Source organism: Giraffa tippelskirchi, chromosome 5 (genome assembly GCF_054371585.1).
Source record: "Giraffa tippelskirchi isolate mGirTip1 chromosome 5, T2T-mGirTip1v1.2.pri, whole genome shotgun sequence".
NCBI classification, from domain to species: domain Eukaryota; kingdom Metazoa; phylum Chordata; class Mammalia; order Artiodactyla; family Giraffidae; genus Giraffa; species Giraffa tippelskirchi.
The window spans coordinates 128,143,301-128,158,660 of record NC_137279.1 but is presented as its reverse complement, the minus strand read 5'-3'; the positions used below and the strand labels follow the sequence as shown (position 1 = coordinate 128,158,660).

Below are 15,360 nucleotides of genomic sequence, written 5' to 3'. Positions count from 1 at the left end.
ATTTAGCAAAATAGTTTTCTAATAATTTTTTTGTGGAGAGAAATTTTAACAAACTATTTACACAGGCTAATGACATTAACTACTGCTGGCCACAAAAACAACAAAGTTCAAACTTTTTAGGTTTTATTTGGGCAAACAGTGGAAACAGTGTCAGACTTTATTTTCTTGGGCTCCAAAATCACTGCTGATGGTGATTGCAGCCATGAAATTAAAAGACGCTTACTCCTTGGAAGGAAGGTTATGACCAACCTAGATAGCATATTTAAAAGCAGAGACATTACTTTGCCAACAAAGGTCCGTCTAGTCAAGGCTATGGTTTTTCCTGTGGTCATGTATGGATGTGAGAGTTGGACAGTGAAGAAAGCTGAGCGCCAAAGAATGGATGCTTTTGAACTGTGGTGTTGGAGAAGACTCTTGAGAGACCCTTGGACAGCAAGGAGATCCAACCAGTCCATCCTAAAGGAGATCAGTCCTGGGTGTTCATTGGAAGGACTGATGTTGAAGCTGAAACTCCAATACTTTGGCCACCTCATGCGAAGAGTTGACTCATTGGAAAAGACTAATGCTGGGAAGGATTGGGGGCAGGAGGAGAAGGGGACGACAGAGGATGAGATTGCTGGATGGCATCACCGACTGATGGACATGGGTTTGGGTAAACTCCGGGAGCTGGTGATGGACAGGGATGCCTGGCGTGCTGCGATTCATGGGGTCGCAAAGAGTCGGACACGACTGAGCAAATGAACTGAACTGTGACTATTCACGAAGGTTGATCTAAATTCGAAGTTTCCTTATCCAACATGCTGGATCGCTTAAATTTTGAGGCAGATTACATTTCTACAGCCTTCTGAACAACATGGGATCCTCATCTTTTAAGCCATCTCCATCTCTCCCTACCCCACCCCCCGCCCCTTATTTCTGATCTAGGTTTGTTTAGGTGTAACATGTAAGTACTCAGCAATGTGATTTGATTTTAGCATATATCACTATTAATAAAAATAGCCAGTACTTATATATCTCTTCATAATTTACACACTGCTTTCATACATCGTTTTTAATCCTTATCATCATATTTGAAAGTAAGCATAATTGACCTTTTCAAGGCAAGTAAAATAAGGTTCACATAGATTTTTAAGTTTCTTGCCCACAATCACATAGCCTGTTTTAAGCATAGATGAAGCTTGTACTTTTGACCTTCAGTTAATTGATCTTTCTACAATACTGCTAGAAGCCTTCTGTATTCTTTGCAGTGTCCTTCATTATGACATACCTTTGTCTTTGGAGACACATTTAACCTTTGAAGGAGTCTAAAGCAAACACGTATGGATATAGGGGAACAATATTAAAAGGAACAAAACAAAAATGTTGTGACTATTATGTAATACGACCTAGATGTGGGGCATTTTCTGAGGTAAAATTTCCACTGTATTCTGATTAGTGGCATCACTGATACAGTAAGCATATAACCACCATATGTGAATATTCTGAAGGGCAGCATTCTTAGTCCACACATTCTCAATGAGGAGATACTGCCCCCTAGGGGTGAAAACTCATTCAAGATGGGCCAAAAAAAAAAAAAAATTTAGCTATAATAGTATGCTTCAAGAGAAGGCAATGGCAACCCACTCCAGTACTCTTGCCTGGAAAATCCCATGGACGGAGGAGCCTGGTAGGCTGCAGTCCATGGGGCCTCGAAGAGTCAGACACGACTGAGCAACTTTACTTTCACTTTTCACTTTCATGCATTGGAGAAGGAAATAGCAACCCACTCCAATGTTCTTGCCTGGAGAATCCCAGGGCGGGGGAGCCTGGTGGGCTGCCGTCTATGGGGTCGCACAGAGTCGGACACGACTGAAGCGACTTAGCAGCAGCAGTAGCAGTAGCAGTATTGCTTCAAAGCTCGATCCTACTGACAAAATCTTATTGCTTAGTATTACTATTTTAATTTTCTCTCATTGTGTTTTCTTGGGCATATCACAAGAAGGATGAGCTCTTGGAAGGTACACAAAACATGCAGGAACAGTGCTACAAAATGCTAGCAAATAGTTGTGATCAGAGGACTTCTGAATGATTGATTACTTATCTAGAAGTCATATGGCAAGAGGAGGCCTACACAGGCCAAATGATGCCATTGGCTCTCTTGTGGATGTTATGTTTGAGCTTCAATTTCTGAGGTGCCTTAAGTTATTTTCTATAGCCTTCTGTGATCTTCATCTTTTAAGCCAATCTTGTTTTTCTTCCTCTTATTTGTGATTTACTGTGTTTAAGCATAAGAGATGAGTACTCAGCAATGTGACTGGATTTTAGTATATATACTATAAATAAAAACAGCCACTACTTGTAGGCATGCGTGCTCAGTTGCTTCAGTTGTGTCGGACTCGGCGATCCCATGGACTATAGCCCACCAGGCTCCTGTGTCCATGGGATTGTCCAGGCAAGAATACTGGAGTGGGTTGCCATTCCCTTCTCTAGTCAAAACTTGTATGTGCTTGATCAGTTGTGTCCAACTCTTTTGTGACCCCATGGACTGCAGCCCACCAGGCTCTGTCCATGGATTTCCCAGGCAAGACTACTAGAGTGGGCTGCCATTTCCGTCTCCAATACTTATATATCCCTTCATAATTTACACACTTTTATACATTTTATCTCCGTTAATCTTTGAATTTTGGGGGAAGACAAGTTCTGGTGTGAGTTAGCGTAATAACTAATTTAGTAATGATATATAGTAATGATATATTTAGTAATGATATATATGACAGTGCTGGACAAATAGGTATTACTTAAGGCTCTGTCTGGAGACATTTTTTTACTAACCTTGACTTCTGGAAGGACAGTATTTGTTTCAAAGGTTTAATTTAAGAAAAAACTGTTTCAGTGGCATAACAGATTTTAATTGCCTTTAAAAAGTTAAGGGACTTCCCTGGTAGTCTAGTGGTTTAGAATCCACCTACTAATGTAGGGCACCTGGGTTCAATCCCTGGTCTGGGAAGATTTCACATGCACCTAACCGGGTGCACCACAACTACCGAGCCTACACGCTCTAGAGCCTGTGCTTTGCAACAAGAGAAGCTACTGTGATGAGAAAGAAGCCCACGCACGGCAACGAAGAGGAGCCCACAATTAGTGAAAGCCAGTGCATAGCAATGAAGACCCAGCACAGCCAAAAATTAAGTAATTTTTTTAAAAGTTAATATAGCTAAAGATGAAATTTTCATTTTAATTTTTAGAAAGTAGATTTGTAAATTTGGTATAGTGATTAAGGGTGAGTTGCTGACTGGTTTTAAATCCTGGCTTTGCTGTTCATTAGCTGTGTAACCTGCAGCAATTTACTTAACTGTTCTATGCCTCAATTCCTTCATTGGTAAAATGATAGTAAGGACTATAAGGAAGAATAAAAAAAAAAAAGAATACATGTAAAGTGCTTAGAACAGTGACGTGGCATATCAAAAGAACTCTTATAAACTCATTCTTTTCTCCCAGTGGTTTAATGAGAGATAATTCTATGTGGTCACTCACCTAGAGACAGACATGCTGCAGTGTGAAGTCAAGTGGGCCCTAGGAATCATTACTACAGAGCTAGTGGAGGTGATGAAATTTCACCTGAGCTATTTAAAATCCTAAAAGATGATGCTGTTAAAGTGCTTCACTCAATATGTCAGCAAATTTGGAAAACTCAGCAGGGGCCACATGACTGAAAAAGGTCAGTTTTTTCATCCCAATTTAGAGGGCAATGCCAAACTACCATACAGTTGCACTCATTTTACATGCTAGTAAGTTTATGCTCAAAATCCTTCAAGCTAGGCTTCAGCAGTATGTGAACTGAGAAATTCCAGATGTACAAGCTGGGTTTCAAAGAGGCAGAGGAACCACAGATCAAATTGCTAACACTGTTGGATCATAGAGATACCAAGAGAATTACAGAAAAACATCTGCTTCTGCTTCATTGACTACGCTTAAAGCCTCTGACTCTGTGGATCACAACAAACTGTGGAAATTTCCTCAAGAGTTAGGAGTATCAGTCCACCTTACCAGTCTCCTGAGAAACCTGTATGTGAGTCAAGAAACAATAGTTAGAACTGGACATGGAACAAGTGATGGGTTCAATATTGGGAAAGGAGTATGACAAGACTATATATTGTCACCCTGCTTATTTAACTTTTAAGCAGAGTACATCATGTGAAATGCCAGGCTGGAGGAATCACAAAGCTGGAATCAAGATTGCCAAGAGAAATATAAACCTCAGATATGCAGATGATACCACTGTTCAGATGACAGAAAGTGAAGAGGAACTAAAGAGTCTGTTGATGAAGGTGAAAGAGAAGAGTGAAAAAGCTGGCTTAAAACTCAATATTCAGAAAACTAAGATCATGGCATCCAGGCCATTACTTCATGGCAAAGAGATGGGGAAAAAGTTGGAAAGAAACAGTGACAGATTTTAACTATTTTGGCTCCAAAAGCACTGTGAATGGTGACTGCAGCCATGAAATTAAACGACACTTGCTTCTTGGAAGGAAAGCTATGACAAACCTAGACAGCATATTAAAAAGCAGAGATATCACTTTGCTAACAGCAGTTTGTATAGTCAAAGCTATGATTTTTCCAGTAGTCACGTGTGGATGTGAGAGTTGGACCATAATGAAGGCTGAGTGCCAAAGAATTGATGCTTTCAAATTGTGGTGCTGGAGAAGACTCTTGAAGAGTCCCCTGGACTGCAAGGAGCTCAAACCAGTCAATCCTAAAGGAAATCAAACCTGAAAATTCATTGGAAGGACTGATACTGAAGCTCCAATACTTTCGCCACCTGATAGGAAGAGCTGACTCACTGGAAAAGACCTGATGCTGGGAAAGATTAAAGGCAAAAGAAGGGAGCAGCAGAGGATGAGAGGGTTAGATGGCATCATTGACTCAATGGCCATGAATCTGAGCAAACTCTGGGAGATAGTAGAGGACAGAAGAGCCTGGTCACAAAGAGTTGGACACAACTTAGCGACTGAGCACCAATTCTTTGTAAGAAAGCAGTAACATATCTTTTCCCCCCTAATCTCTAAATGAAAGCAGAAAATTGGAGAGAAATTAAAATTGACAGAAATTCTATACATTTTCTATATTCTAAAATTTAAAGATGAACTTCATTTTTAGTTCTTGTTCATATACCTATCAAAGAGAAAGCATAGTTAATTCTGGTATAGCCACCTTAACTGACTTAAAATTACCACTTCTGATTTTATTTATCAGTAGTTCATGCAATTTTTTTTTTAGAACTCTGCACAGGTAAAATGGCATTTTCGAAAGCACACTAAAATGAGTATCTTAGGAAACTATGGTTAAGACATTTTCCCACCTTGTTCATTCATACATGTATTCATATTTACTGAGTAACAATTACATGCCAGGTACTCTGGTTAACAAAGACCAGTGATTATAAATAGCTAGTACTTACATAGTGCTATGTGCTAAAGATGTTCTAAGCATTGTATAGTAGAAGCAAGAATTTTGGTTCATTCTGCTTCCTCCTAATAAATGTATATCCCTGCAGTCTTATTTAACTTCCCTAAGCCTCCTTGTCTGCAAAATGGAATTGGAGAATCAAAGAACTGATCTCTCACAGTGGGTTGGAAAGATTAATTTAGAAGCTTATAAAATGCAAAGTCTAGTTTATGTCCAGATATTGGACACTCCATACTCGATTTTCTTATTCCTATATACTCACAGTTTAAACACACTAACAGTACTGAGTAAACAAAGTGCTACAGTAAAATAACACAATGAAACGGAAACACTGGTGAGATGAAAAAAAGAGAAATGAGATATAATATATGGCCTTTTATCAAATTCTAAACTCGGAATTATAAAAAGCATTTTCTATACGGTTTCCTGTGGTCAGATCTTTTACTTTCAGGTCTTATAATTATCTAAAAAGAGTGACATTTGAAGAAAATAAAAATTTACACACACACAGACACAAAGATGTATTACAGTAAAATGCCTCAGTAGATTGAATGTAGTACCTGTGGAATAGTCATCTCATTAACCAAAGCAAAGCAAAAACTCAGTCAAGATCAAAAGAAAATGCCTAAACAAAAAGATAAAAGATGAATTGATGACATTTTAGTTTAAGATAGATCACTGAAAAGGACTGTTTAAAATGTTCATATGGAATCGTTTAATGCTAATATTTAGTATCAAATGTGCTAAATTTCCCTGTTCCCACTGGTATTCAGATCATGGAACCCAACTAAGAGATTACTTACGTGTGAACTCCATCTGATTTTCTTTGTTCAAAAACTAAGGTTTTTCCTTCTGGAGAAGCAAGATGGAAATCAATATCTAATCCTGCTCCATCTAAAACCTGCAGAAAGGCAAAGAAGAGAAGAGCACATTTTACAAATGCTGAAAAGAAAAAGTAGATCATATGATGAAAAGGTTTCATTTCTAAATCTTAACAAGGGTTAAGAAGGTCAACTCATGTTAGAGCTAGAAAGGAAAGACCATTTTGTTCCATTCCATTCATTTTTGGAACTTGTCCCTTTCTTGCCATTTCCTGCTGCCATCATTTAAATTTAGGTCTTATGGGTATTACTGAAATAATCTCCCTAAAACAGTACCTTCATCGAGAAGCCCTATGGATTAGAAAGAAACACAGAAAGGAGTTCAATTTGTAGACCCTTTTCCTTCAGCAATTTAGGGTTTGCTATGTAACTTTTCTGAGTTTGTTTCCTCCTCAGTATTAGCTACTTCTCAGCCTGGAACTCAAGACGTTTATGATCTGATTCCAACTGACTTTTTCAACACATCACCTATTATTTCCCAGTATGAATTATGTGTTCCCAGTAGGCTATTTACTTACTGGCCAAATAATTCAGCTTGTTCCTTTACAATTTCAAAATGTCCTGATGATGATGATGGCAGCTAACAATTATGGTTTATGCCACACATTGTTTTAAGTGCTTTACGTGGATTAATTTATTTCTCACAACAACTCTAAAAGGTGGGTTCTATTATTGTTATCATTTTAGTCAAAACAACCAAAACAAACACCCCTTCCCTCAAGAAAATTTTAAAAACTCTCAAAAAACAGGCACAGAGAAGGTTGCGTAAGGTGAGATGGTAAATAAGTGGTATGGTCAAAATGTGAATTTAGCAATCTAACTTCAAAAGCTACTCTTTTTCTTATTAACTCCATTTTCTTTTTCTTCATAGCTTTAATGGAATAATAGATTACCTATTCTTGTGCTCTACTTACTGACCAACAGAACTGGTTTCAAGTGGCTAGCTAAATATACACAATTCTTTTTCCTCTTTAAATCCCAGTGAAATGAAGAAAAGATAACAATATAATCCATAACAATACTGGAAATCTAGGAAATCTGTTAACAGATTTGAAGAGTAAGAAATTTCTAGAGATATTCCACTGAGCAATGAATACATCAAGCTACCAATATCTGTTAATCTCAAAATTCTAAAAACAGAAACACCAAATATTTGCTGAAACTAATGCCCTCTTTTTCATGTTACTAGCTTTTCTCAGAGGATCAAATTTTGGAAAATAATGTAAACTGATTTAAAAATATGTCTTCTCAGATAAATGTAATATATATCCTCAGAGAAATTTAAGAATCTAAAAATATATAAAAAATGAAGATGCTGATATGAAAACTACTTAGAAAAACGCAAAATGTGACTGCCCAAATGAAGCCCTAATGAATAAAGCCTTAACAACAGCAGAATAGACATGGATGGAGTCTAAAAATAAGAGAAAAGGAGCCAAGGAATTCTCAGAACAAAGCAAAAAAGTATAGCTAAGAAGCATGCAGGAAATGGTAAGACCTTTATGAAGGACAGAACTAAAGATTTCAAATAACCACCTGATAAGCATCCTACTGACTATTCCAAAGGATTTGAAAAAACCACCTAGAAACTGAAGTAGTAGTAGAGAACTATAAAATAACAAGAACAGGGATGGCATCAGCATTCTTGCATATACACTAGATGTAAAAATCACAAGGGAGTCATGTAGTCAATGTTCCCAAGTAAAACAATTATATTACTGAAGAGAAAGCAAAAGATAAAACCATTTTCTGATATCTAAGGACTCAAAACATTCTAAAATTACTCAAATTTCTCCTCCAAAACCCCAAAATCATATCCATTAAATAAAAAAATAAGTGATATGACAAAACTAAGCATAGAGTTCAGTAAAGCAAAAGATATTATTGGTAATGACTGGCAGGCTTAAATGGCATTTAAAAGTATAGAAGCTAATTTTAAAATATACAAAATACCTATTTAAAATAAACAATACCATAAATCTAAGCTAAACTTCCTAATGATTTCAATGGATCAGGATGAACAAGTCCCACTTACCCCTGTCTGTCATAGTCTTTCAGTCCCTCAAAGGTATTCTTCAGTCTTCTGCCTCAAAGCCTTGGATTGCCACATGCTGTTCTTTTTACCTATCACCTTGTTCCACCCCCTTATCCCTAGTAAGCCTGATTCTTCACAGATCTGAACTCTACTTCTAGGATGTCTTCTTTCAATTCCCAGATAAAATCAAGTCGTTCTATTAAACATTCTCATAGCTTATGCACTTAGCTTCATAGCAACAGAAATTAGATTGACTATATTCTTTGCAGCCAAAGATGGAGAAGCTCTATACAGTCAGCAAAAACAAGACGAGGAGCTGACTATGGCTCAGACTTAAATTGAAGAAAGTAGGGAAAACCACTAGACCATTCAGGTATGACCTAAATCAAATCCCTTATGATTATACAGTGGAAGTGAGAAATAGATTTAAGGGACTAGATCTGATAGAGTGCCTGATGAACTATGGACGGAGGTTCGTGACATTGTACAGGAGACAGGGATCAAGACCATCCCCAAGAGAAAGAAATGCAAAATGGCTGTCTGAGGAGGCCTTACAAAGAGCTGTGGAAAGAAGAGAAGTGAAAGAAGTGAAAAGCAAAGGAGAAAAGGGAAGATATTCCCATTTGAATGCAGAGTTCCAAAGAATAGCAAGGAGAGATAAGAAAGCCTTCCTCAGCAATCAGTGCAAAGAAATAGAGGAAAACAATAGAATGGGAAAGACTAGAGATCTCTTCAAGAAAATTAGAGATACCAAGGGAACATTTCATGCAAAGATGGGCTCAATAAAGGAGAGAAGTGGTATGGACCTAACAGAAGCAGAAGATATTAAGAGGTGGCAAGAATACACAGAATAACTGTACAAAAAAGATCTTCACGACCCAGATAATCACGATGGTGTGATCATTCACCTAGAGCCAGACATCCTGGAATGTGAAGTCAAGTGGGCCTTAGGAAGCATCACTATGAAAAAATCTAGTGGAGGTGATGGAATTCCAGTTGAACTATTTCAAAGCCTCAAAGATGATGCTATGAAAGTGCTGCACTCAATATGTCAGCAAATTTGGAAAACTCAGCAGTGGCCACAGGACTGGAAAAGGTCAGTTTTCATTCCACTCCGAAAGAAAGGCAATGCCAAAGAATGCTCAAACTACCGCACAATTGCAATCATTTCACACACTAGTAAAGTAATGCTCAAAATTCTCCAAGCCAGGCTTTAGCAATACATGAACCGTGAACTTCCAAATGTTCAAGCTGGTTTTAGAAAAGGCAGAGGAACCAGAAATCAAATTGCCAACATTCGCAGGATCATCGAAAAAGCAAGAGTCCCAGAAAAACATCTAGTTCTGCTTTATTGACTATGCCAAAGCCTTTGACTGTGTGAATCACAATAAACTTAAAAATTCTGAAAAAGATGGGAATACCAGACCACCTGACCTGCCTCTTGAGAAACCTGTATGCAGGTCAGGAAGCAACAGTTAGAACTGGACATGGAACAACTGACTGGTTCCAGACAGGAAAAGGAGTCCGTCAAGGCTGTATATTGTCACCCTGCTTATTTAACTTACATGCAGAGTACATCATGAGAAATGCTGGGCTGGATGAAGCACAAGCTGGAATCAAGATTGCCGGGAAAAATATCAATAACCTCAGATATGCAGATGACACCACCCTTATGGCAGAAAGTGAAGAAGAACTAAAGAGCCTCTTGATGAAAGTGAAAGAGGAGAGTAAAAGTTGGCTTAAAGCTCAACATTCAGAAAAAGATCATGGCATCCGGTCCCATTACTTCATAGCAAATAGATGGGGAAACAGTGGAAACAGTGGCTGACTTTATTTTTTTGGGCTCCAACATCACTACAGATGATGATTGCAGCCATGAAATTAAAAGATGCTTACTCCTTGGAAGGAAAGTTATGACCAACCTAGACAGCATATTAAAAAGCAGAGACATTACACTGTCCACAAATGTCCATCTAGTCAAGGCTATGGTTTTTCCAGTAGTCATGTATGGATGTGAGAGTTGGACTATAAAGAAAGTTGAGCGCAGAAGAATTGATGCTTTTAAACTATGGTGTTGGAGAAGACTCTTGAGAGTCCCTTGGACTGCAAGGAGATCCAACCAGTCCATCCTAAAGGAGATCAGTCCTGGGTCTTCATTTGAAGGACTGATGTTGAAGCTGAAACTCCAATACTTTGGCCACCTGATGCGAAGAGCTGACTCATTGGAAAAGACCCTGATGTTGGGAAAGATTGAAGGCAGGAGGAGAAGGGGACGACAGAGGATGAGATGTTTAGATGGCATCACCGACTCAATGGACATGAGTTTGGGTAAACTTTGGGAGTTGGTGTTGGACAAGGAGGTCTGGTGTGCTGTGGTTCATGGGGTCGCAAAGAGTCGGACACGACTGAGCGACTGAACTGAACTGAACTTGTATTAATTTGATTAACGTCTATCCCCTTACTAGACTGCATGAGTACACAGACTATAGCTTTACTCACCATTGTTTCTACAGTACCTAGCATAAACTTTACAGAAATTAAGCACTCAATAATAAAAAATTTAAATGAATGATCTATTTTACTCATAAGATATGTATGTATTGACATTTAAAAATTCCAAGAACTTAACATATAATGGGACTGGTCAGTTATACTAAAAGTGTCCTCTTAAACCTGAAAAGTGTGAAATTATTAAAATTTTTCAATATGTCACAGTAAGCCAAGGGCAATGTCTAGAAAGTCTGTTACCTGACATTTTAAAAATGAAGACAAAACCCAGTAGCTTGTAGTTATTGGAAAATTAATCACAGAGTTGGAAAATGCAAAGGGTTGAAGATTTCACCCTACAAACCCTTGCAACATTGTCTAGGACCACGGACACCGAATGATTTTCTTTCCTTAACCAAAACAGTTTAGACAGAATGCTTTAAGGGAACAGTCTTTTTGAGTGATTAAAGTTGCCAAGTACTGATATAAAGCTAACCCACTATATATAAAACTCTAAAAATTTAAACATAAAAAAGCTAACATATATTGAATATTTACTATCTGTTTGGGGTGGTACATGAACACTTATTAACTGTTTCAAATCAACTCTTACTATTATTGTCAATATTTTACAAGTGTGGGGTTAAGTAACTTGCTCAAGATCACACAGGTCATAAGTGCCAGAGTCAAGATTTCGACCTAGGCATTTTTTTTCTCTACAGTTGGAGCTGTTAATCGTAAGAGGTCAGTAGTTTACCTTTATTTATTTATTTATTTTAGGCCATGCTGGCATCTTAGTTCCATGACCAGGGATTGAACACAAGTCCACTGCAGTGGAAGTGTGGAGTCATATCCACTGGACTGCCACAGAAGTCCCAATTTCTTTCCTAATACCTGGGTAAATACTGATGAATATTGAACAATAAAACTTGTTTTCTTATCTAGACTATTTTTCTAACCCTGTAGTTGGTTTCCTTATCTCTAATTTTGTCCTCCTTAAATCCATATTCCACACTGTAAAACATTTTCGACTGTTACCACATTGCTTAATCTTCAATAGCCCTTATACAGACAAAGGTCAAAGCTACTCAGCATAGCACACAAGCTAAGATTCATGATCCAGCCTCCTGACCTCTCCAATCTCTTTTTCTTCTATTCTCACCCTAGACTTTACAGTCTTAGAAGTCCAGCCCTTAAGATCAGCACTTGTGGTGTCCAGTACATATTGCCCACTGCTAGAACACTAACACTGAGCATTTTCAGAAATGCCTATTCATTTTGTTCCTTTTCCTAGAATGCCCCTTCTTCCCTGCATTCCTGTTTCACCTAAGCATCTTTCTAGGTTCATAGGAATTATTTCCTCCAGGAATTCTTTTCTGAAAACCCAGAGAAGTCCTTCTCCAACAGCATATAACCATACTTTATTTTCCAGGCAAGAATACTGGAGTGGGTTGCCATTTCCTACTCCAGGGGATCTTCCTGACCCAGGGATCCAACTTGCCTCTTCTGAATCTCCTGCATTGGCAGGCAGATTCTTTACCACTCTTCTACCTGCGAAGCCCCTGTTTATAAGCCAGTAACCTTTAAATATTAAGATTCCTGAAAAGGGCTCTTTCTTTTGTTTGTCCCCTCCTCTATGTCCTAGCCACCAGGCATTACTGGCACATGGTAAATCTTCAGTAAATTAACTTTTGAACTGAACTAGAAATCAGGAAATGCTGAGTTCCTGCCTCAGCTTGGCTCACTAACTGTGTAATTTTAGATACTTTATGCTTACCTTATGCATCTATGCTGCTGCTGCTTAGTTGCTCAGTCGTGTCCGACTCTTTGCGACCCCATGGACTGCAGCCTGCCAGGCTCCTCTGTCCAAGGGATTCTCCAGACAAGAATACTAGAGTGGGTTGTCATGCCTTCTTCCAGGGGATCTTCCCAACCGAGGGATCGAACCCAGGTCTCTGGCATTGCTGGCAGATTCTTTGTCCTCTGAGCCACCAGGGAAGCCATATTCATCTATAAATAATCTAAAGTTTCTTCAGATGAAAATTCTAAATAACTTTAGTTTGCTCTAAGTGTGACAGTACCTGTTATTGAAAAAGATTCTCTACATCAACTATAAAAAATTAACATCTGATTAAAAATTAGGTAACGTCAAAAATTGATGCTTTTGAACTGTGGTGTTGGAGAAGACTCTTGAGAGTCCCTTGGACTGCAAGAAGATCCAACCAGTCCATCCTAAAGGAGATCAGTCCTGGGTGTTCATTGGAAGGACTGATGTTGAAGCTGAAACTCCAATACTTTGGCCACCTGATGTGAAGAACTGACTCACTGGAAGAGACCCTGATGCTAGGAAAGATTGAGGGCAGGAGGAGAAGGGGACGACAGAGGATGAGATGGCTGGATGGCATCATCGACTCGATGGACATGGGATTGGGTGGACTTAGGGAGTTGGTGTTGGACAGGGAGGCCTGGCGTGCCGTGGTTCATGGATGGGGTCGCAAAGAGTCGGACACGACCGAGCGACTGAACTGAACGTGAAAAAAGTTGAAAGATGAACCATATCAAGGCGTTTTTCTTTTTTTTGCAGTGCTACCTAGAAACATCAAAATTTGCCATACTGGAGCTAACGGTTTCTTCTAAGAAATTACCCTCTACCAGAATGACTAGATAAATTAAGGCAATTCCCTATAACATCATGTTGTTATTAAAAATAATGATATGGGAGAAATGCTTAGAATGCTGAAGAAAAGATTACAGAGCTTTAATATACAATTAGATCTTATTTGGGTTTTTAAATAATTAGTATATAACTAAGAGGGTTTCCCTGTTGGCTCAGTGGTAAAGAATTCGCCTGCCAAGGCAGGAGATGCCGGTTCGATCCCTGGGTCGGCAAGATCCCCTGGAGAAGGAAATGGCAACCCACTCCAGTACTCTTGCCTGGGAAATCTCATGGACAGAGAAGCCTGGCGGGCTACAGCCCATGGGGTCGCAGAGTCGGAGACAACTTAACGACTGAGTACACGCACACACACACACAGACACATATAACTGGGAAGGAAATTTACCATTAAACATACCACCAGTCCCTCTCAAAATATTCCAACATGGGATTTAGTGATAATCGTATGGTCACAATTCAAAAATCCTTAACCGAAGAAGTAACAGTATAGATTTGTAATACCGAAATTAAGTGAGGGCGGTGATTAAAGCAAATGTCATTTTGTCCAGTGATTAAAAAGAACGTGTATTAGGCCTGAATTGTGAAATTTCCGGTACTGGCGCGCGTAGTGGCTAAAAAGACATGGACGAATCATTAAACAAAGAGAAAACCCATCGACATCACCAGAGCTGGCCTCTTTCCCACCGGAGGAAAGGGGAGAGAGCGAGGAGTCAATTCCAGATCCCGCCTAACTTCGAGTCCCCTGCCCCTGGAGAGCAGCACCTCGCGAGCCGGCGCGCAGCTGCCCGGCTTCCGGGCGGCCCTCGCCTCTTTAGGAGCCGGGCGGTCCCCAAAAACTTTCTCAGCGGGTGAGAGGCGACGATGTGCAGTTAGGCTAAAGGAAGGAGGCTGGCTCAACATCTACACTTACTTGGTACTCGATCTCCAACGAGGCCTTCAGGGGCATGGGCTGGTAGAAACACTCCTTCTGGCCCGCCGGAAGTGTGAACGTGAAGTCGCTGTCTAAGGAGGGAGTGAAGCCGGCCGCCCTAGGCAGCAGCAGAGCAGCCAAGAGGACCACGGGGAAGGGTAGCCAGATCTTATCGCCCATCCCTGCCTGGACGATCTCGGGCTGGGAAAAGCGTTGAGAGGCGTGGGTTATCGGCGTTTATGCTCCGCTTTTCCTTCCAGGACTCCTCGTGGTTGGCAGGCAAACCTGGAGCCTGACAAAGCTCCAGGTGAAGGCCTGGGCGGAGGGGCGTTTCTCAGAGAGGGAAACGCCTGTCTACAAAGCGTAGGGACTAAAGGCGGAGCCAGCAGTCCTTTTCCACACCCTCCTAGGTCTTGGTTCCCTCAGGCACCGCGCCAGCGCGGACCTCCTGACACCCGGACCGCCCCAGCTTCCCATGGCGGGCCTCACACCAATGGGCGTCTTGGTGGCAATTGTGGGAAATGTAGTTCTGGGTAGGCAGGCTCGGACGCGCTCCCAGACCACAATCCCCGACAAGCCCCGCGCGTCCGGCGTCGATTCACGCTAAGGCTGCGCGGGGGGCGGGGCTGCGGTTGGGGAGGTGCGTTCCCAACGGTTCCCGCGGCGGTTCGAACTCGGCGCAACCCGGATTCTCTGGTTTCCCATACTGTGTCTGGCGTTCCGCGCTTGGGGCCGGGGAGAGGGTCGGTTTCCGAACGCAGAGGAGAGCGCGGAGTGCGCCATCGTCGGTGGGTCTCTCACACCTAAGACTTGTGGTGAGCGACTGCCCCTGGAGGGTGGAAACCGGCCTACCTGAGGAGGTACAGGTCTTTCCCTCTCGGTTCCCTCGGATGGGTTAATCTAGTCCTCGCCCTCGCTGCTCACG

General features: G+C 40.5%; 2 protein-coding genes across 20 annotated transcripts in view; one reads left to right on the top strand and one right to left on the bottom strand.

Annotated features, from left to right (window-relative positions):
- TMED5 (transmembrane p24 trafficking protein 5) overlaps positions 1-14,922 on the bottom strand; it is an 84,957-nt gene extending 70,035 nt beyond the window's left edge. For all 4 annotated transcript variants that reach the window (XR_014052579.1, XM_081486368.1, XM_081486369.1 and 1 more), the window contains exons 1-2: positions 14,436-14,922; positions 6,249-6,346 (exon numbers count right to left, since the gene is read on the bottom strand). Coding sequence is in view for 3 of the 4 variants with exons in the window: in XM_081486368.1 (XP_081342494.1) it covers positions 6,249-6,346; positions 14,436-14,615 (278 nt within the window). In the remaining variant the exon portion in view is untranslated. The remainder of the gene's footprint in view (positions 1-6,248; positions 6,347-14,435) is intronic.
- CCDC18 (coiled-coil domain containing 18) overlaps positions 14,293-15,360 on the top strand; it is a 107,193-nt gene continuing 106,125 nt past the window's right edge. For 5 of the 16 annotated variants that reach the window (XR_014052573.1, XM_081486291.1, XM_081486289.1 and 2 more), the window contains exon 1: positions 15,066-15,250. The gene's annotated coding sequence lies outside the window, so the exon portion shown is untranslated. Of the gene's footprint in view, positions 14,743-15,065; positions 15,296-15,360 lie in introns of those variants that run through there. The other 11 variants (XM_081486293.1, XM_081486292.1, XM_081486290.1 and 8 more) reach the window with 4 other exon arrangements.